This window comes from Vicia villosa, linkage group LG1 (genome assembly GCF_029867415.1).
Source record: "Vicia villosa cultivar HV-30 ecotype Madison, WI linkage group LG1, Vvil1.0, whole genome shotgun sequence".
In the NCBI taxonomy this organism is placed as follows: Eukaryota; Viridiplantae; Streptophyta; class Magnoliopsida; order Fabales; family Fabaceae; genus Vicia; species Vicia villosa.
In genome coordinates, this window is record NC_081180.1 from 134,843,993 (window position 1) to 134,865,619 (window position 21,627).

Genomic DNA, 21,627 nt, shown 5'->3' on the forward strand with positions numbered 1-21,627 from the left:
GCTATTAATTTCTCTCTCTTGATGAATCTAATGGTTGATATTTTTTCCTCCCATATCTCATCATAAAATGCTCTCACTTGATATGATATATATATATATATATATATATATATATATATATATATATATATATGAGGGGGAATATCATTACTCTAAGAGTAAGTTAATATAATTAATTCCACATCTTGAACATTTTTTTATGTTCAATATATGTTCATATCATATACACCTCTTATCAGACAATACTACTATGAGAGAAGTGACTGGAGAGAGAGCGCGAGGGGCGGAATATGAACAAGGAGGTGGAGGTTGGAAGGAAGTGAGATACAAGAAAAGAACTAACGTGCGTAACTTAGGGGGTAAATGGGAGGGAAGGAAGGGGAAGAGTATGGCTGGAGATGAACGGTTGTCATCGTATTTCATCACAGAGTTTCCTGATGACCTTGGTCCTAAGAAACTATTTGAAGTCTTCAAGGAGTTTGGCTTGGTGGTGGAGGTATTGATACATTCTAGAAGAGACAAAAGTGGTAAGCGATTTGAATTTGTAAGATTCGGGGAGGATCGAGATGAAAGAATGTTAGGCGTGAAACTCGATAATATATACCTAAGCGGTAAGAAAATTCTCGCTAACATACCTAAGTTTCATCGTCGTGAGGAGAGGTCGGAGGTCCCTAGTTCCATCATTAGGAACTCTAGAAAAACATACCAATATGGCGAAGGAGCAAAGCAGGGTAAGGAGAAAAAAGAAATAGGTGGTGGATCGAGGTTTAGAAAGAACTGTCCTACGCTCAGGTGGTGAATAATAGGAAGAATGAACCGAAGATAGCTAAGGAAAAAACACTGCATCGGAGTAGGGATGATCATGGTGGTATCAACCTGAAGCAGAAATTTGCTGATCTTCATTTTAAGGTTGAAGAATCTGAGATGTGCAGATTTAAAAAAGCTTTTATCGGGGTGGTGGAGGAATCAGGAATGAGTTACAACATTCCGGAAGCTTTCAACATAGAAGGTTACTTTAGAGTTAAAGTTACACCCATTGGTGCAAACCTATGTCTTTTGGAAGAAATGGAGGAAGGTGAAATTGTTGCCCTGATATCAAAGGCTAATGAATGGATTTGTCAATGGTTTTCAGAGATTCGCCCATGGAGTCCTGAGGTGGTGGATAATGAAAGATTAAAATGGCTGCCTTGCTACGGTGTGCCCTGTCATGCATGGTCCTTCAAGTTTTTTGATTTTATCGCTTGTTCTATCGGGAAGATTGTTTATTTGGATGATGAAACGAGTAAATAAACCAGAATGGATGTGGCTAGTATCCTTATCATAACTAAATATTCACTTGTATTGAACCAAAATTTTAATGTGGAGATCAATAATAACGTGTATTTCATAAAAATGGTGGAAGACATGCATGGTCCCAAACATCTTGTTGTCCAAAGTCCCAAAATTGATGATGAGGGATCGTCGGAATATAACTCGGAGAGGGAGAATGATGAAGAAAGGGAGTTTTATGAAAATGAAGAAGTCATAGGTGAGAGTTCTTTTCTGTTGGATCTACTAAACTAGACGGTTTAGCTGAGGTGAAAGGGACAAGCATTAGGGAGGCTTTCGGCTTGGAAGATACGATGCAGGAGGACGTAAATGATGGTAGCGTGTGCATGGGGGACAGTAACTTAGTGTTTCAGGGTGGCAGATTTGACAACTTGGAGTCAACATTAAATGAGCTTCCTGACATTGGTACACCAAAAAAGTTGCTTTCTATAAAGTTAAAATCGGTGGGCCAGGAAATTGTGGGTGATACTAGAAACGACAAGAAAATAGCCAGCATGTTATGACCCAAGTTGTTGAGTGTTCTAATCCAATCTCTGGTTCCTCTCTCATGCCAATGGGCTTGGGCCCAAATGGGAGCAGGTGCAAATCTCGACCCATTAAGAAGAAAAATCTATTGACGAAAGTCTAATGGATCTGAATAAGCAATCAGTTCCATCTTTCTTCAGCGCTCTACTCCCCTCAAGGAATAAACTTTTTGGGGAAAACATTGTTCCAATCCCTAATCAGGAAAATTCAGACGGGCAATCAGGTGATAATTCTTCAAAATATTCAGGTGGTTTAATTTTGTGCTATAAATCGATTAATGATTTAGATGTTCACCAAGCAAATTCGCGATTCTGGAAGGAAGTTGATGGGAATATTCCTATTAAGGTGTGGAAATCTATAAAATAACTAGGCAATGAAGGTGATGATGATGATGAATTATTTGAAGGTATTGTCAGGGACTTAGAAAAAAGGGATAGAAAGAATGCTTTCATAGTGGAGGAGATGCAAAATGGTTGTCCATGAATATAGTGACATTCAATGTTAGGGAGTGCGGGAATTCAGTCAAGAAGAGTCTAATTCGCCAATTGTTGCATAGAGGAAAGATAGAGATGTGTTTTATACAGGAACCAAAAGTGGAGAAGATGAACGAGGAGATTATTGCTAGCATTTGGGGGCCGTCGGACTTGGAGTGGTCAGCAAAAGGTTCTGAAGGGAGGCCTGGTGGAATTTTAATTATTTGGAGGAAGGTTGCAATAACACTTATGTTCTCTTTCAAAGGGAAAGGTTATCTTGGTATCAATGCAATAAAGAAAGGAATGAATTATTTTCTTAATGTATATTCACCTTGTGATTTATCTGCTAAAAAAGTGCTCTGGCTAGAATTACTGAAGATTAAAAAAAGTTTTGCTAAAGGTGAGTGGATTGTGGGGGGGGGGGATTTAATGTTGTAAAATCGGAGGTCGAGAGGAGAGGAAGAAATACAGGGGTTAGGTTGGGGGAAATGGAGGATTTTGGATCTTTCATTGAGCTCATGAATCTGGTTGATGTACCGGTGGTTGGATGCATACACACTTGGATAAATTCAGGTGGGTCTGCAAGCAGTCGGTTGGATAGATTTCTGATATCAGACAGAATTATACAACAAAGGAATGTTGTTGCACAAATTACGAGGGACAGAGACATTTCAGATCACAGACCTATTTGGATTAAAGCAAGTAATTTAGACTGGGGTCCTAAGCCTTTCAAAGTTTTCAATTCATGGTTTCAGCATAAGGATTTCCTCAACTTTGTCAAAGCTGCATGGGATCTTCGAAAGAAGAAAATGAGGAGAGACGCCAACCTTGAGGAGAGCTATAAAACAATATTCTTCCAACGAAAAAATGAATTTTGCTTAAAGGCATCCTACAATGAAAATGGTGTTGAGGTAACTAAACCATCCTATAAGCTATTGTTTAAAATTAGTGCTAAGTTGGTTGAAGAAAACAATAAACTTAGAAACTCAACTTAGTCTTTAAGGAGTATTTAGAGTTTCTTGAAGAAATAAATAATTCTCTTAAATTAGAAATAACCAAGATTAGAAACTCAAATGAATCATGTAAGACATGTGTCCTTTTGAAAAAGGAAGTAGCTGAATTGGATTACACCCTTGGTAAGTTTACCTAAGGGAGAGAAAATTTAACTTTATCCTATCAAGTTAAAGGCCTTTCTTAAATAGGAATGGACTAGGATTTGAAAGGGTTAGAACACCTAGAAAGGATTTAAATCCTAAGAGAAAGAACGGTCTAGTTTATAAATGCACTCACTACAAAATATTTGGCCATTTAGAGCCCTTTAGTTTTGACAAATTGAAAAGGTCTAAAGGTAATAACCCTAGACCTTCTGGAAAAACTAATGCATTTAGACCCAAAAAAACTTGGGTACCAAAAGTGAAACCTTAATTTTTTGTAGGTATGCTTTGTAACTCGAAGCTTTAATGATAATTAATGGAGTTGTAAAATAAAAGAAGTACACTCTTAATTAATGGAGTCTATAATTCAAGAATATACGATGATGGTGAATATCAACGACAATATTCAAAGCAAGAGTTTCAATAATATATTAATGTTTATGATCCTTAGGGATTAGTTAACTTCATGTTAGGTTGAGTGGATATGTCTATAATAGACTTATTCGTCTTGTAGTTTGAACTGAATCTCGCATCCAACAATACATAGAGAAGGACACACAAAAAGGTAATTGGTTTTCCCCTATCATGTGATTGGGGCCATTAGCCAATCGATTGGCATACCCAATTTGAAATGTTTTTAATTTAATTTTCAATTAGCACAATCTTTATTGATTGCTTCCAAGAAATACACAATCAGATCATCAAAAGATGCACTATAAATAGGTATCCGTCTCTCATTTTTTTGAATTACATACTTCTCTATCAAAGTTTGTGAGTGTGAGGTTATTCTCGCAATATCATCATGGATCCTAGAAGGCTAAGCTTTTCCTCCAACCTTCTCTCTAATTCCTTCACCACTCAACAACAAGAGATGAGATTCATCCAAGAGTTTGTCGACCGAACCCTTGTGAGAACTCACACTCTATATGCATAAGCCATTAAAGAAAGCAAATTATTTTAAAAAAATTGATGAGCTAAACTTGTCCACCTTTCTCTACATCACCTAAAAAAGAGTGTACCCATCATTAATGAAGATGTTCTTCATTGTGAATTCCATCAGGGTGGTGCTGGCCATGATTTAGAAGGTTGTTATGCTTTGAAGACTAGAGTTCAAGAGTTGGTGAGATCAAAGATGCTCTCTTTCAAGGATATGGGTCCTAATGTTGTCACTAATCCTTTACCAGACCATAGTGGCTGAAGACAGGTCAAAGGCAATTATCTTCCTAAAGCCAGTGTATCAAGACAGGACAGCTCATCCTCGTCACGGATTTCACTAGACCATGTTTCTTTGTTGTTTGTATTTCCTTTATTGTACTGTTTACTTTTAGACTTTGTTTGTTTTTGAATGGTGATTTCAATGAAATGAGCATTGCATATTTTGAATTCATTCTTATCCATTGTTTTTACGTTTATACCTTCTTTTACAAAACTTTTTCTTCCATTTTCTTTCTCTATCAAACTTGTGTTTTATGCAAAGATTGGAGGGAGGATGATGACAACGAAATACCCAAGTTGTTGAACTGTATGCTTTAAAATAAAACTCTGCTGATGATGTACAAGCATTGTTTCAATTCCCAAACACTGGAGAAATAAGGAAGTTAATCCCTTGTCAACCCCTCTGAGCCTTCGAAGTTGGCGTTTCTTTCTGTACGAAAAAACTCGCATTTTTAACCTGGGGCAGGGTAGTTCTCAGTTAATTTGGCTGTGTATTCTATTTTAAGAGAATCATTCAGTACACCTTTCAACAAAGGTTTCAATCGCAAGCGTTCCGCCGCATACATCAAAGAAATGTTGGAGATGTCAATCAAAAGCCAATGATGGTTCACCGTGATCATTAAACAAGGCAGTCCCTATCTTTCAAAAAAAGAGTATCAAAAAATATATAATCAAAGAAAATCCTGCTAAGTCAAAACCAAAAATGACTTAGGCAAAAATAAGGGCATCCCGCTGACTGTAAGTTCAAAAATAAACAGTTCAGGCAAAAGTTAGGGATATCAAAAAGAAAAAGATAAAAAGGAAGTCAATAAAGTCCTCAAACGACAAAATGTTGTGACTATCAAAAGGAAAAAGTGACTGCCATCTCAAAGGTTCTCTTTGCTTGTGGACTATCGTCATTACAACAGGTGCAATTCCAAAAGTCTCTTGGAACCTGAATGCATAGGTTGAATTAACTGAGTTTTAGGACTGGAGATCATCACGAAGATGGGGTGGGTACAATCAATTTTGAGCCTTATATCCTTTGTTTCTGAAACCATGAACCTGGCCACGTTACAACCTTTAAAAGACCTAATTGAAGCAAGGTTTGTTTGAAAGCATACTACAACAAGGTTGCGTAAGCTGACTCCCATGAGATTTGCCAATCATTTGTTTTGATACCATATCTTTGCTTTATCTTTCACTTTGAACGTCTTAACCTTCATGTTTTGACTAGTGATTCCATTTGCTTTACATCAATAACATTCATTTAATGACTTTGATTTCAAAAATATGCTTTGAGCATTGCTTTAAAATTACCATTCTTGAATGAACATTTTATTTGCAAGTAAGCACTCATCTTTCAGGAAGTTCAAACAGTCGAGAAACTTGATCAGTGATCCTATCAGGGGCACGTTACTTCAAGATCCTGTTGTTCAGATGTTCAGTCAAGTTTTGTTGATCAGAATATCATTTCAAAACTTATACTGGGGCAAGCCGTCCCAACATGCATTTCAAGAATTGAAGCCATGATCAGTTCATCTTCAGTACAGTTCAACTGAAGCCATGATCAGTTAACTTGCAACAATTAATGAATCAGGGGCAATCTTCTTCAGCAATCCCCAAGCACAGTTTATTAGTCCTTCCTAAAAGGATCATCATTTTGATACAGTTACCAGTGTAATAGAAGTGTGTTCAAGCATTTTCTTCCCAAGCAGAAATGGCAGAGTTCTCGTGTTGAGAAATCAGAGTTCCAATCTTGCCTCGCAAAAGAGTCTCCATCTGTTGTCAGCAATTATCGCATTGCATTAAGCATTCATCATGCATAAAATTTTTTTAACATCATGCATAGAAACAAAATCATACTCATTTACATTCTTCCGAGGTCTTGTTGTTATCAACATCTTACCTTGAGATCAAAGTCCAACTCACTTGGCACCTACCAAAAACAGATACTGGTTTGTCTTCTCCATCTAGTTCTATTCCTAGATGTCCCTTTCTACTTTCACCACCATTCCTGAAAGATGTTTCTCACCTTATTCAGTGCCATTCCTGGATATCGTGATTTTCTCACCTCATTCAGTGCCATTCCTGAGTGTTGTGATTCTTCTTTCTTTCAGTGCCATTCCTGAAAGATGTTTCTCACCTTATTCAGTGCCATTCCTAGATATCGTGATTTTCTCACCTCATTCAGTGCCATTCCTGAATGTTGTGATTCTTCTTTCTTTCAGTGCCATTCCTGAAAGATGTTTCTCACCTTATTCAGTGCCATTCCTGGATATCGTGATTTTCTCACCTCATTCAGTGTTGTTCCTAAATGTTGTTAACTCTCTTTTACTTCTTTCAGTGCCATTCCTGAAGGACCATTTGAATCGCTTTATCCAATGCCATTCTTGGATATTATTTTCTCACTTCATTCAATGCTATTCTCGGATGTTGTGATCTTCACCTTATTCACTGCTATTCTTGAATATCGTGATCCTTTATCTGGTGCCATTCTTGGATATCATTTTCTCACTTCATTCAATGCTATTCTCGGATGTTGTGATCTTCACTTTATTCACTGCTATTCTTGAATATCGTGATCCTTTTATCTAGTGCCATTCCTGGATATCATTTTTTCACTTCATTCAATTCTATTCTCGGATGTCGTGATCTTCACTTTATTCACTGCTATTCTTGAATATCGTGATTCTTTCTATCGAGTGCCATTCCTGGATGTCCTTTCCAAATTCAGTCATGTTTTGCTCTTGAATGACTTTTGATGTGGGTTCTAGAGACTTTTCTCTCTGAATGTCTCTGTTGATTTTTCTGTCCAGATTTCCCTTCATGTTTTACTCTTGAAAGCTTTTGTTGACTGTCTCTTTCTCCTGTGAAGTCCAAGTTTTATTCCTGGATGACACATACCTTTTCCCCAGTGGAGTCCTTTCTTATCTCCCCAGTGGTGTTATATTTCTCTCTATTCCATAATCATACTTGGTGCATCCATTAGCATCGCATCATACCTTAGGTTCAAAAATTGTGTGTTTTATATTTAAGTCTCTTCAATTACGTCGAGCTGAGGATTTTAACCCTCACATCTCCGGATAGAAGAAACTTAAATAGGGGCATCTGTCATACCTCATTTTTTGACCCTAAGATCATACATCATTTGCATTTCAATCATCAATCAAGATCACAATCTTCAGGTATCATTTTTTCTTTGAGGGGAATCATCAAGCACTTTTAGTTTTTTATTTATACTAACCAAAATCCAAAAATATGTATTTTGTCTCTTTTGTTTATATTTTACAGGTAAAAGATCGGGAAAAAATCAAAACAGTGCAAGAAAATGGATTTTTGAAATTTTCACTATGGAAATCGATTTACCCATATAGGAAATCGATTTCCCTGGACGAAATTTGAAAAAAAGAGGGAAGCATGACATCATTCTGGCACCAAACACTTTTTTCTTTGATCATTTTTGTCATTTTACCAATTTTCCACCTCATCAAAAATAATTCCTTTCATTAACTCCATTTTAACCTCATTTTACCATTTAAACACCAATTAAGCACAAGTTAATTACCAAATGCAAAATGACCAAATTGCCACTACTCTTGCTCCAATTCTATAAATAGAGGTCTTGCCTCCCTCATTTCACAAGCTTAGAAAGCCAACAAACCCCTTGCAATTTCTCTCTTCATCCCTACCAAATTCACCAAAGCTTTTTTTCTTTCATAAAGTTTGTGAGTCACATCTTGAACCTCATAAACTTTGAGCTAAACCACCATTCATTTCACTCTTTTTTCTTCAATTGTTGAAAGATCAAGATTTGTGTTGGTGATTATTGAAGTGGATCTAAGTATTGTTCAAGATTTGGTAATTTTCTTCATCTTTTTTCATCTATCATAATGTGATTCTTTTTTGCTTGTGTTTGATGCATCATTGATGCTATATTGGTCCTATTTGATGGTGAATTGATGGAAAATTCGTGCTCCAATTGATATGTGATCATAAGGTGTTTGTATGTTTGCTTAAGTCAAATTTTATGCTTCCTAATGCTGATTTTTTGAAAGCTGCGTGCAGGAAATCGATTTCCCTCTGTAGGAAATCGATTTCCACCTTGTTTTTATGCCAATTTTGAACTCTGTACTCAGGAAATCAATTTCCTACAGAGGGAAATCGATTTCCAGTGAGGCAGAATGCTTGTTTTTGCTATTTTTGACTTGTTTTTGGTTCTAACTCTTCTTCTACTCCATTCTTTTGATATTTTCTTTGCATCACAAGTTAGAGGCCTAATTTCTCTCTAATTTCAATGGACTTAGGGCGTCGATAGGATGAGAATCCAAATCCGCAATATTAAGTGATTGAAATTATGGATGAAAGGAGCTTTTGAATGTGGTTCCATCTTTTATTTCTTTTTCTTTTGATCGATGAAAGTCTTAATACCTTGAGAATTCTTATGGATTCTTGGTAAAGACTAGATCGCTCCCTATTTTTCTTTTCGTGCGGTATTGCTTTCGGAGAGTGATCTACATATCTCTTCTCTCGCATGCATTAGCACATAAAGTTTTGACCGGCCTCGTTGTAGGGTGATTTCTACATAAATCACTTGGCGATCTGCTTAACATAGCGCAATATTTCGTGTCCCGAATCAAAAAAGATCAAATATGGAAGAGAATTATATGCGGTTGATTTAAGACTTATGGAGGTTTATCGTGTAGTCGGTACGATTTTATCAAGCTTCTGATAAATGTCCATTAAATTTAAATCCGAGAACATCCTTCACTCACCATCGATCTTTATTACTAACTTTGATAACATACTTGACAAGTTTCAAGAAGGTTATATTTAACATCTAACAACTAACTTTAATTTCCGCACTTTATTATATTGCTCTTTATATTTCTCGCTTTATCGCTTTATTTTATCATTTCATCATATTTACATTCCGCTATTTTCTCTTTGTCCATTTGGACGTTTATATTCCGCTATTTTCTCTTTGTCCATTTGGACACTATGTTTATGTTTCCGCTATTTTCTTTTTGTCCACTTGGACCATACTTTACTTTTATGCTAAAACACTAATAAACAACAAAAATATAAAAAACGTTTAAGGCTCTTTTTCGGACTATTGGTTACTATCCTGAGCATTTTGGAGATTCAGACTTATGGACTTAGTACCTCTGGACCCTTACGATATTATTACTCTGATGTTATTCTGTCTGGCTGGCATTGGATTGTTGTCTGTTTGTGCATGCAGGTATTTCCTTGAAAGTCCTTGATGGTTAATTCCAAGGCATTGATATAAGGATTTTACCCGAAAACAGCTGTTACTCTGCCCGATTTTCGTTAGAATTTTAATGTGCTTAATGCAAAGTGGTGCTAAAGATAATAAGTTCATCTGGATCCCCAAGTGATAATGTGTTGGTTTAGTATTGATATTCCAAAGGATGGGAAATCTACCTTGACTCATAATGTCAAGTGTTGGCTTCTTATTTCGGTTAGACCGTTCTTTTCCTTAGCTTTTATTTTACGCACTAGGTTAGCCTCTTCATCTCCTCCCCTTCTTTAATTTTCAAAATCTTCTCCCTTTTTACAAAACCTTCTTATGTTTGCAAAACCTCTTTTAAACCTTTTTTTCTTAAAAATATCTTTTGCCCTTAGTGGCTTTTTCTTAAAAAAAAGTTTAGACACGACTAATTGTTGAAATGAGTGGCGATACCCCACGATTTTGAAATTGATTGATATAATGAGATCTTTTCCGCGTGAGAGAGCTAGTGGCATACTCGTTGATTTCTATCCAAGTTGGAGCCCTTCTTTCATTTGCGATGCAAAGAACTCATTTGTTCTCATGCTCAAGATCAATGGCTGAGTATTTCTCTCCGACGACGATAAAGTGTTTTTTCGATTTTAAAACGTTTTCCTTTTTAAAGCGGAACTACATTAGCTCTGACTTCTCCATTGCACCGAGGAGGTATGTAGGCACAAGGCTTAATGCTTTGCCGAGCTTATTTTAAAAATAAAACAAACTCTTTTTTCACACACACACAACACAGATTTTCAAAAAGGTTCCTGTGGAGTACCACAGATATGAGGGGTGCTTAAAACCTTCCCCTTGTATAATCAACACTCGTACCTAAGGTCTCTTTCTTATTTTAAACTTTGGGTTTTCTTCATTCTTTTCCCTTTTCCTTTGGAAATAATAAAGCGCGGTGGCGACTTTCACTGAAATATTGAGTCGAGTCAATCCTATGGCTTCGATCTCAGATTTTCCCCGCTACACTCACGAAGATATCATCCTAGAGTTTAGAGATAAAGAATATAACTATAATCAAAAGTTGATGCATCCTCTCTAATGAAGAATCTAACACCCTTCATACCGAATCCATTCACTGTTGGATACATTTACCCTAATAGTCGTATGATCTATTATATGATCAACCACACAATCTTTCCAAGGAAGAGAAACTACGGTCTCATAACCCAAGTTCATGTTGATGCCATATGGTTTATAGAGAACAGGTTTAAGGTAAACTGGAAAAATCAAGTAATCAAGTACTTGGTGGGAAGCAAGAAAGAGGAAGTATGTCTACTATATTGAAACTTTATCATAAAGATTCTGGAATAAATCAGATTCAATTTCATAGAAGAAGATTACATAGAAGATATAAAAAAATAGGAAAATCATTCTTAACTACAATAAGGTTTGAGATCATCGATGGAAAAGTGACTTAAAAGCCCTCTTTAAATGAGAAGAATAGAAAAGTAAATGATAAAAAAATACCCATAGAAATAGACAATTTCAAATACTTTATTCCCCAACCTCCTCAACTACCCTCAATTGAAGACTAACTCAAATTCATAGTTGGGAAGAAATACGTGACGAATTACAAGGTCGACTTCATAACTAGACATTTTATCCCAGACCCAACGTAACTACCCCATGACATGTTCCTCAATGATGATTTTAATGTAAAAAAGTCTCACTTAAATGTTTATGTGCGTTTAATTTCATGTTATTTCTTGATTTCTGTACTATTATGCAAATTTCTTTTTGTACTATAAATTCCTATCAACTTTCAATTAATAAAAAGGGTGACTTTTTTACTTTCCCAACTCAAACACCTGTGTATGACATATAATATGGCTTTGAAGGAACATCCATAGTAGTTCATGCACAACTCCTTGTAGGGAATACATGAGTTCACTAATATCTGATCACCCTTTCTTATTAGACCAACCATCTCCACACCAACACCATCTCCTATCAGCTGACACAATGTCCTTGACATATGAACTTGACCTTCATACTCAAGAAACCAGTCCTAACTTGAATTTGAAATAAACTGACCCAAGAAGTAGACGACGTATTGGTCACCAATCTACATAGCAATCTAAGACATGTTTTGACAAAACATTTTAGATACACTTCACGGATGCCTCCTCTTCCAAGTCAGGAGTAGGTTCCAAACAAATGTATTCACATCACATTTGTTTAGCACCCAGAACATCTGACATGTAGCAGGAACTTGTTCTACACGACATAAGACTTCAGCAACTGGTAGGGCATTAGCTCCTTTTTCTATCACACAACTAATCTTGGTGGTTGAATATCCTTTGATCAGCTTTAAAGCAGACAACCCTACTGTACCAACAACAATCATCCTTCGAATTTCTTCTTCAAACGGATCGAGAGACATGCAAAAATTTTCAGAGACCAAAATAAATGGCTCCAACCCGAGATCCTTGAAGAAGTGACCATTAATCCTAATAAAAGTGCCTTTATGAGAGGACTCGAGTACCAGGGCTTAAGTGTCATTGGCAACTTTATATATCTTGAGGAAAACCAAGCCCCAAGCTTATGACAACCAGGTTTACAAGCGATACCATACAGCGGAATTAATTCACCAATCACCTTATCTTAGATGACTTCATGTAAGAACTTTAACAAGTTCCAACCCTTGCAACAGATGGGATCACCCTTCACCATCCAGATGTCTCCTATTCCAGATCAGGAGTCGGGTTCAAACAAAAGTATTCATAATACTTTGTTCAGCACCAAAAGCATATGCCCTTCAACCGATAGCTGCATACCTGTTGATATAATGTTCTAACATTCAGTCGAACAAACACTATCCTTGACAATCTTCAAGGTCTTTGATCAAAATGCAGATGTACGTAAGTATCAATCAATTCTCATCAACCTTCTTGATAAATGTCTTCATGAGTGGACTTGGGAAAGATCTCAAGTATCTTTGACACTTTCAGTGAATCTGTTGAGACATCAGGCATATACTCTGTTGAGGGCTACAACCCTAGTATCCTTCCCCATACTATCCGGGTAACATCAGATACCATGCAGCAGAAAAACAAGCTCCTCACCAATATTCAGACACAATGCTTATACCACCAATTAAGTATAGCCATGGTAACATAGGATTGAAAATAAATCAACCCTACAATCTTAAGGCAACAAAATATAAACAGCTTCTGCTCCAGATAACCAATGATCATTGCCAAGAGATCATCTGTACATTAGTATGAACAATAGCAGCTATTTAAAAAATTGAATGACACACTCTACAAAACAATACATAGTCAAGACTCTTGACTAAGAACAATAACTAGGAGTTACTTAAAAGCTTCCTCCAAGAACAATGCACCTTTTACCTACACGCTTCAAGGTGAACAATATGTCTCTTGATTCACAGCTTCGAGACAGACATGGTGACCTTCCCACAACTTGGGAGGTTTACCCTTCTAAACCCTAGGATTCTACATCTTTAATCCTTATTCAAACTTGTTATATTTATAGCCTAAACATAACCTATACCCAACAAGATTTGGGCTTCTAATCGTAGCATATTTACTGTTACAAATAAGCAGTATCTTCTTCTGGAAAATAGGTCTTCAATCAAATCTTTCTAAATTGTTTCCAATTATAGAAAGTCTTTATTCTTCAATATTCTTCTTGATTCTTCTGATTGATTCTTTAGACCTGTCGAGGAAATCACGTCGTATATGGATTGCACAATATTCAGAAATATTCTACACTCTTCTTTTGTAGTTAAATCATAACAGATTTAACTAAAACTCTTCACATCAGCTTAGGCATGATGTCGTGACATCCCATGTGACATGTTGTTCCAGATGTTGAATAACTTCAACCCAACATGTTTCATAATCTTCTTTACATGTTCTTATACAGACATACTATATTCCATTCTTGCATCTAGTATTTGTTTTAAAAAAATTAATGCCAACTCTAGAAATACAGAACTTACAATCTCTCCCTTTGGCATATTTTTTACTAAAACAAATATTTAAAACCCGAGGAAATACAGTAATAGCCTAACCAGCAGTAGTCCTCAGTAACTACTGTATACCGCACGGTGGAGATCTTCTTTAGAGTTTTATGTTGTCGAAATATCTTGTCCGACATCTTGAACAACATTCAGCTCCATTTGCTTCAGATCTTTGAACACCAAGGAACAACAACCTCAGGATTGTTAGATAGAAACTCCTGAAGTCATTTGGTGTACATGAGGAAGAAGATGTACAATTATCCCCCTTAATCGGAGAACTACCTGCATGATATGTCATACTAGGTACACAAATAATGTAACTTAGATCACAAGTCACAGTAATTCTTCATAACTCAGAACATAAGTCACAAATAGACATCAGACAGTCTTAAGATAGAAAATTGTTTTCGACATGTTTGGATATCAGATGTAAGTATAAACTCCTGGCTGAGCATCTAAGAAACACACTCTTTCTCCCCCTTTTTGGCCAAAAATTGAAAAATAAGGCCATCACAAAACCAAACCCAAGTACAGTTTACCCAGACCCGTATGAACCTCATAATGATCAACACTTTTTCACACTGTGAACCGATGAATAGCAGAAGGCTCTATAAATAGGCTGATAACAGACTTAAGAAATAACGATTCTTGAAAATATGACATATTGATTGGTCAAAGAAAATGTTATTTGATGAGAAAACCACCACAAACCAATGTGTACCGTCCAAAATCTTTGAATGCCTTTAATAATGTTGGAGTGTTTCTTCTAAGCAGATAGAACATACACGTACGTAGTCAAACCAAAGTATTCCAATTCCAAGATTTCCATTTGACTACCTTTTCTGGCTGTGGACCAATTCTTATAGAAAAACCAATTTCCTAAGATAGCGCCTGCATAGTCACGCACACGACTTCCTGACTAAGCTTTGATGTTATCTTCCAAAATGTTTCTTTGCTAGCTTTTAAAGAAATATATTCTCATAACATGTCCTGACATCTGGTGAAACATTGACCCTCATTCCTTAGCAGCCCAGAAACATAGAACACTGTAGAAAAGTAAGTCCTTGCATGTATTAGTTTAGGCTAGCTTCAAAAACCACCTTTGCTTAAACATTCATCTACTCCTTTTCTTCAGGTCTCAAGATTACTACTTTTTCTTTAATCAGCTCCAGCTGATATGTTAAGACATTCTGAATGATACTTGGCACAGATACAACCATTAGTAGTTGTATAGGCAGATACAACACAAACGTCAGTAGTTGTGGCTTAGAGAAGGATAACCATCATTAGTTATCATGTATCATTAGTATTATAACCATCAGTAGTTGTAGTCATTAACATAAACAACAGAAGTTGTTGTTTAGGTGAAAATTGAGCATATGTAGTCATCTTGCACCCATTTTGATAACCATCAGTAGTCATCTTAAGATTTTATAGGTATCAACTAGATAATATCATATTTCATTTATCTTTTCAGTTTATGATTCGAGACTCAGATACACCACAGTCCCCCTAATGAACCAACCAACCACAATTCTCAACATCACAAACTAGACATGGACATAATGTCAGAACATTATTTAGAACATCCTTGCAATACAATTGCAAAGACAGACTCATGACTCTAGACTCAAGACTCCCATGCCAACAATATGTCAACACAAGACTAGACTTAACAACATTCTTTTCTCTCCCTCTTTAGTCTAAAATTGACAAAAGGTAATAAGAAGAAAAAGAATAACACAATATAACTAAAAAGAAAAAACCTTAAGACAAGAAAAAGCAAACCCTAAGAAACAAAGAGTAAGTCTATGTTTCTCCCAAAAGAAAGTTACGTCGGGAAACTAAGAGTAAGTCTAGGTTTCCCAAAACAAAAAAAAAGAAAACCAACCAAATATATACATAATTAACTCCACATCAGATACACTTGTTTAGAAATTTCTCACATATCCCAGAACAAATGTTCTTAGCCAGCATGCTACACCAGGTTCATACTGCCACTATCTGTAACTTAAAGTAGAGGAACCCCTTCTTCACCAGCCATTGTGCTCTTGTCTTTACTATGATAGCAATCATGTTTTGCCAGAACATGTTACTATAATTTAGATCCGATACAACTCCATACTATCAGAACTGCCACTTCTGACATTATTGTTGAGTGCCACGATCTTCTTTTTATATCCCAGACAGTTGATAAACTCCATAGATAGACCTCTACTCTCATAAATCAACACAGCCATAATAACTTCTGAATCATGATATTCAGATCACATTGGACAAATACAAAGTCTCCCATCAATGTATTCACCATGGATAGACTAACCTTCTCTCACGAGGTAAGACAAATCTCCTTAACCCTTATGGCAATTGCTGACCCTTCTTGGTTTCAAACATTTATATGAGTCACCCTTACTTCCTTGGCTGAAAATACTTGCTTCAGCATCAGATCTGACATTAATCTCAAACACCTGTGTATGACATATACTATGGCTTTGGAGGAACATCCATAGTAGTTCATGCATAACTCCTTGCAGGGGATACAGGAGTTCACTAATATCTGATCACCCTTTCTGATCAGACCAACCATATCCACACCAACACCATCTCCTATCAACTTACACAATGTCCTTGACATATGAACTTGACCTTCATACTCAAGAAACCAGTCCTAACTTGAATCACAAATAAACTGACCTTAGAATTAGACGGCTGATTGGTCACCAATCTACAAAGCAATCTAAGACATGTTTTAAAAAAACATTTTAGATACACCTCACTGATGCCTCCTCTTCCAAGTAAGGAGTAGGTTCCAAACAAATGTATTCATAATACTTTGTTCAGCACCAAAAGCATATGCCCTTCAACCGGTAGTTGCATACATGTTGAAATAATGTTCTAACATTCAGTCAAACATTACACTATCCTTGACAATCTTCAAGGTCTTCGATTAATATGCAGATGTACGTGAATATCAATCAATTCTCATAAACCTTCTTGATAAATTTCTTCATGAGTGGACTTGAGAAAGATCTCAAGTATCTTTGACACTTTCAGTGACTCTGTTGAGACAACAGGCATATACTCTATTGAGGGCTACAACCCTAGTATCCTTCCCCATACTATCTGGGTAACATCAAATACCATGCAGCGGAAAAACAAGCTCCTCACCAATATTCAAACACAATGCTTATACCACAAATTAAGTATAGCCATGGTAGCATATGATTGAAAATAAACCAACCCTACAGCCTAAAGGAAACAAAATAGGAACAACTTCTGCTCCAGATAACCAATGATCATTGCCAAGAGATCATTTGTACATTATTATTAATTTTCAAGGTTCATACCTCTCTTCAGCAAGAGTCTTTCCTCATCAAACCAGAAAGTATCCTCCCAGAATCTCATCTAGAGACAGAACAGGATGCCTGCTATGATACCAATTGAAATTCTGGTATACCAGATCCAGATGTCCTATAAGGATGTCAAGACATCTGATATGACATTGATGATTCAAGCAAGATATACACAATCTTTTGCGGTACTGAGAAGTAAAGAACATAATCAATTGTTGACCCAGTTCGGTGATAAACACACATACTCTAGGGGCTACCAAGCCAGGACGAAGATTCCACTTTCAGTAGTACTATTTCAGGTAAACAACCTCCATTTACAGATAAACAACCTTCGGCTTACCTTGTCACTACCCAATGAAACCTTTATCTCAGAAACCCATCCAAGACAAGAGAACCTCCGCTAACTCCCTAGGGATATCTAACTGCTATAACCCAGTAACAGTTATTTAAACAATCGAATAACATACTCTACAAAACAATACCTAGTCAAGACTCTTGACTAAGAACAATAACTTGGATTTACTTAAAAGCTTCCTTCAAGAACAATATACCTTTTACCTACAGGCTTCAAGGTGAACAATATGTCTCTTGCTTCACAGCTTCGAGACAGACACGGTGACCTTCCCATAACTCGGGAGGTTCACCCTTCTAAACCCCAGGATTCTACATCTTTAATCCTTATTCATCCTAGGTTACAAGTTCTTATATTTATAGCCTAAACATAACATATACCCAACTGGATTTGGACTTCTAATTGCAACATATTTGCTGTTACAAATAAGCAGTATCTTCTGCTAGAAAATAGGTCTTCAATCAAATCTTTCTAAATTATTTCCAATTCTAGAAAGTCTTTATTCTTTAATATTCTTCTTGATTCTTCTGGTTGATTCTTTAGACCTGTCAAGGAAATCACGCCGTATATGGATTGCACAATATTCAGAAATATTCTGCACTCTTCTTTTGTAATTAAATCATAACAGATTTAACTAAAACTCTTCACTTTAGCTGAAGCATGATGTCGTGACATCCCATGTGAAAAGTTGTTCCAGATGTTGAATAACTTCAACCCAACATGTTTCATAATCTTCTGTACATGTTCTTATACAGAAATACTATATTCCACTCTTGCATCTAGTATTTGTTTTACAAAAATTAATGCCAACTCTAGAAATACAGAACTTACAATCTCCCTCTTTGGCATATTTTTGGCTAAAACAAATATTTAAAACCCGAGGAAATACAATAATAGCCCAACCAACAGTAGTCCTCAGTAACTACTGTATACCGCACCATGGAGATCTTCTTCAGAGTTTTATGTTGTCGAAACATCTTGTCCGACATCTTGAACAACATTCAGCTCCATTTGCTTCAGATCTTTGTACACCAAGGAAAAACAACCTCAGGATTGTTAGATAGAAACTCCTAAAGTCATTTTGTGTACATGAGGAAGAAGATGTACAATTCTCCCCCCTTAATCAAAGAACTACCTGCATGATATGTCATACTGGGTACACAAATGGTGTAACTTAGAACACAAGTCACAGTAATTCTTCATAACTCAGAACACAAGTCACAAATAGACACCAGAAGTCTTAAGATAGAAAATTGTTTTCGACATGTTTGGATATCAGATGTGAATATAAACTTCTGGCTGAGCATCTGAGCAACACACTCTTTCTCCCCCTTTTTAGCCAAAAATTGATAAATAAGGCCATCACAAAACCAAACCCAAGTACATTTTACCCAGACCCATATAAACCTCATAATGATTAGCACTTTCTCACACTGTGAACAGATGAATAGCATAAGGATCTATAAATAGGCTGATAACAGACATATGAAATAACGATTCTTGAAAATATGACAAATTGATTGGACAAAGAAAACGTTATTTGAGAAGAAAACCACCACAAACTAATGTGTACCGTCCAAAATCGTTGAATGCCTTTAATAATGATGGATTGTTTCTTCTGAGCAGATAGAACATACACGTACGTAGTCAAACCAAAGTATTCCAATTCCAAGATTGTCTTTTGACTACCTTTTCTGGCTGTGGACCAATTCTTCTGGAAAAACCAATCTCTTAAGATAGTGCATGCATAGTAACGCACACGACTTCCTGACTAAGCTTTGATGTTATCTTACAAAATGTTTCTTTGCTAGCTTTTAAAGAAATATATTCTCAAAACATGTCCTGACATCTGGTCACACATTTCCTCTCATGCCTTAGCAGCCCAGAAACACAAAACACTGTAGAAAAGTAAGTCCTTGCATGTATTAGTTCAGGCTAGCTTCAAAAACCACCTTTTCTTAAACATTCATTAAGTCCTTTTCTTCAGTTTTCAAGATTACTACTTTTTCTTTAATCAGCTCCAGCTGATATATTAAGACATTATGAATGATACTTGGCACAGATACAACCATCAATAGTTGTATAGGCAGACATAGTCATTACCCAATGAGACCTTTATCTTAGAAGCCCATCAAAGACAAGAGAACTTCCGCTTACTCCCTAGTGATACCTAACTGCTACATCCAAGTAGCAGCTATTTAAACAATCTAATGACACACTCTACAGAACAATACCTAGTCAAGACTCTTGACTAAGAACAATAACATGGAATTACTTAAAAGCTTCCTCCAAGAACAATAGACCTTTTACCTACAGGCTTCAAGGTGAACAGTATGTCTCTTGCTTCACAGCTTCGAGACAGACATGGTGACCTTCCCCTAACTCGGGAGGTTCACCCTTCTAAACCCTAGGATTCTACATCTTTAATCCTTATTCAACCTAGGTTACAAGTTGTTATATTTATTGCCTAAACATAACCTGTACCCAAGTGGATTTGGGCTTCAAATCGCAGCATATTTACTGTTACAAATAAGCAGTATCTTCTGCTAGAAAATAGGTCTTCAATCAAATCTTTCTAAATTGTTTCCAATTATAGAAAGTCTTTATTCTTTAATATTTTTCTTGATTCTTCTGATTAATTCTTTAAATCTATCAAGTAAATCACGCCGTATATGGATTGCACAATATTAAGAAATATTCTGCACTCTTCTGTAGTAGTTAAATCATAACAGATTTAACAAAAACTCTTCACTTCAGCTCAAGCATGATGTCGTGACATCCCATGTGACATGTTGTTCCAGATGTTGAATAACTTCAACCCAACATGTTTCATAATCTTCTGTACGTGTTCTTATACAGACATACTATATTCTATTCTTGCATCTAGTATTTATTTTGCAAAAATTAATGCCAACTCTGGAAATACAGAACTTACACGCCTAATTGATTAGTTTAATTGATTAAACCAATAATTTGGTCCATCAATTGTTTCCTTTTTAGCCAATTTTTTTCCTACATAAATGAGGCTTCTCCTTACTTTATTTCACATCATAATTTGTAGTTTATTTAATCTTTTACAATTCTCTCTCTTTCACTCTCTCTCTCTCTCTCTCTCTCTCTCTCTCTCTCTCTCTCTCTCTCTCTCTCTCTCTCTCTCTTTCTCTCTCTCTATCTCTCTCTCTCTTCTCTCTGAATATTTTCATTCTCCAAAATTGTCTTAGTGCTTTATGAGTGAAAACTACTAGTGAGGAGAGAGTTGTATTGGTGTCGTGCTATTATTGTTATTTTCAAGAGTGCGATACTCTTGAAGAATTTGTTAGAACAAGATTTGTTCTGATCAATTATCTTAGTTTTGATGATAACAATAATATGAATTTTTCTTAAGATAATATGGTACTCTAATCCAATGCAATTTCCTTTTCAGGAAATATATAAAGAGTATGCATAATTCAGCGCTCAGAAGCTTTGTCTCAAGGGTTCAGCATGCAACATCAGAACATGGTCTGGCAAGACATCAGAAGATGGTCGAAGCAGAATCAGAACATGGGTCTATGGAAGCATCAGAAGAACATGAGATCAGAAGCACTGAAGTTCTGATGGTATCACGCTCAGAAGCACTTCAAGGTCAGAAGATCAGAAGATGCTTTGCACCAAGCTGTTTGACTCTGATGATATTCAAACGTTGTATTCAGAAACATCAGATCAGAAGGAAGTACAAGTGGCAGGCTACGCTGACTGACAAAAGGAACGTTAAAAGCTATTAAAGGCTACGTCAGTAGACACAGCGTGAACAAGGCTCGAGGTAGTTGACAAAAGCGTATAACATTAAATGCGATGCTGTACGGAACACGCAAAGCATTAAATGCACTCAACGGTCATCTTCTCCAACGCCTATAAATATGAAGTTCTGATGAGAAGCAAGGTTAACGATCCTGAACAAAAACAACTCATATTAAC

The 21,627-nt window shown here is 36.3% G+C and overlaps 2 protein-coding genes across 2 annotated transcripts; both read left to right on the plus strand.

The window, feature by feature from the left end:
* Positions 1–250: 250 nt before the first annotated feature.
* On the plus strand, positions 251–1,290 carry LOC131655034 (uncharacterized). Its single transcript, XM_058924947.1, has 2 exons — positions 251–765; positions 807–1,290. Exons 1-2 carry the CDS (start codon positions 251–253, stop codon positions 1,288–1,290), a joined length of 999 nt encoding a protein of 332 aa, XP_058780930.1.
* Positions 1,291–2,333: 1,043 nt separating this feature from the next.
* On the plus strand, positions 2,334–3,322 carry LOC131655044 (uncharacterized). Its single transcript, XM_058924955.1, has 2 exons — positions 2,334–2,727; positions 2,901–3,322. The coding sequence occupies exons 1-2, from the start codon at positions 2,334–2,336 to the stop codon at positions 3,320–3,322; spliced, it is 816 nt and encodes a 271-aa protein (XP_058780938.1).
* Positions 3,323–21,627: the final 18,305 nt, after the last annotated feature.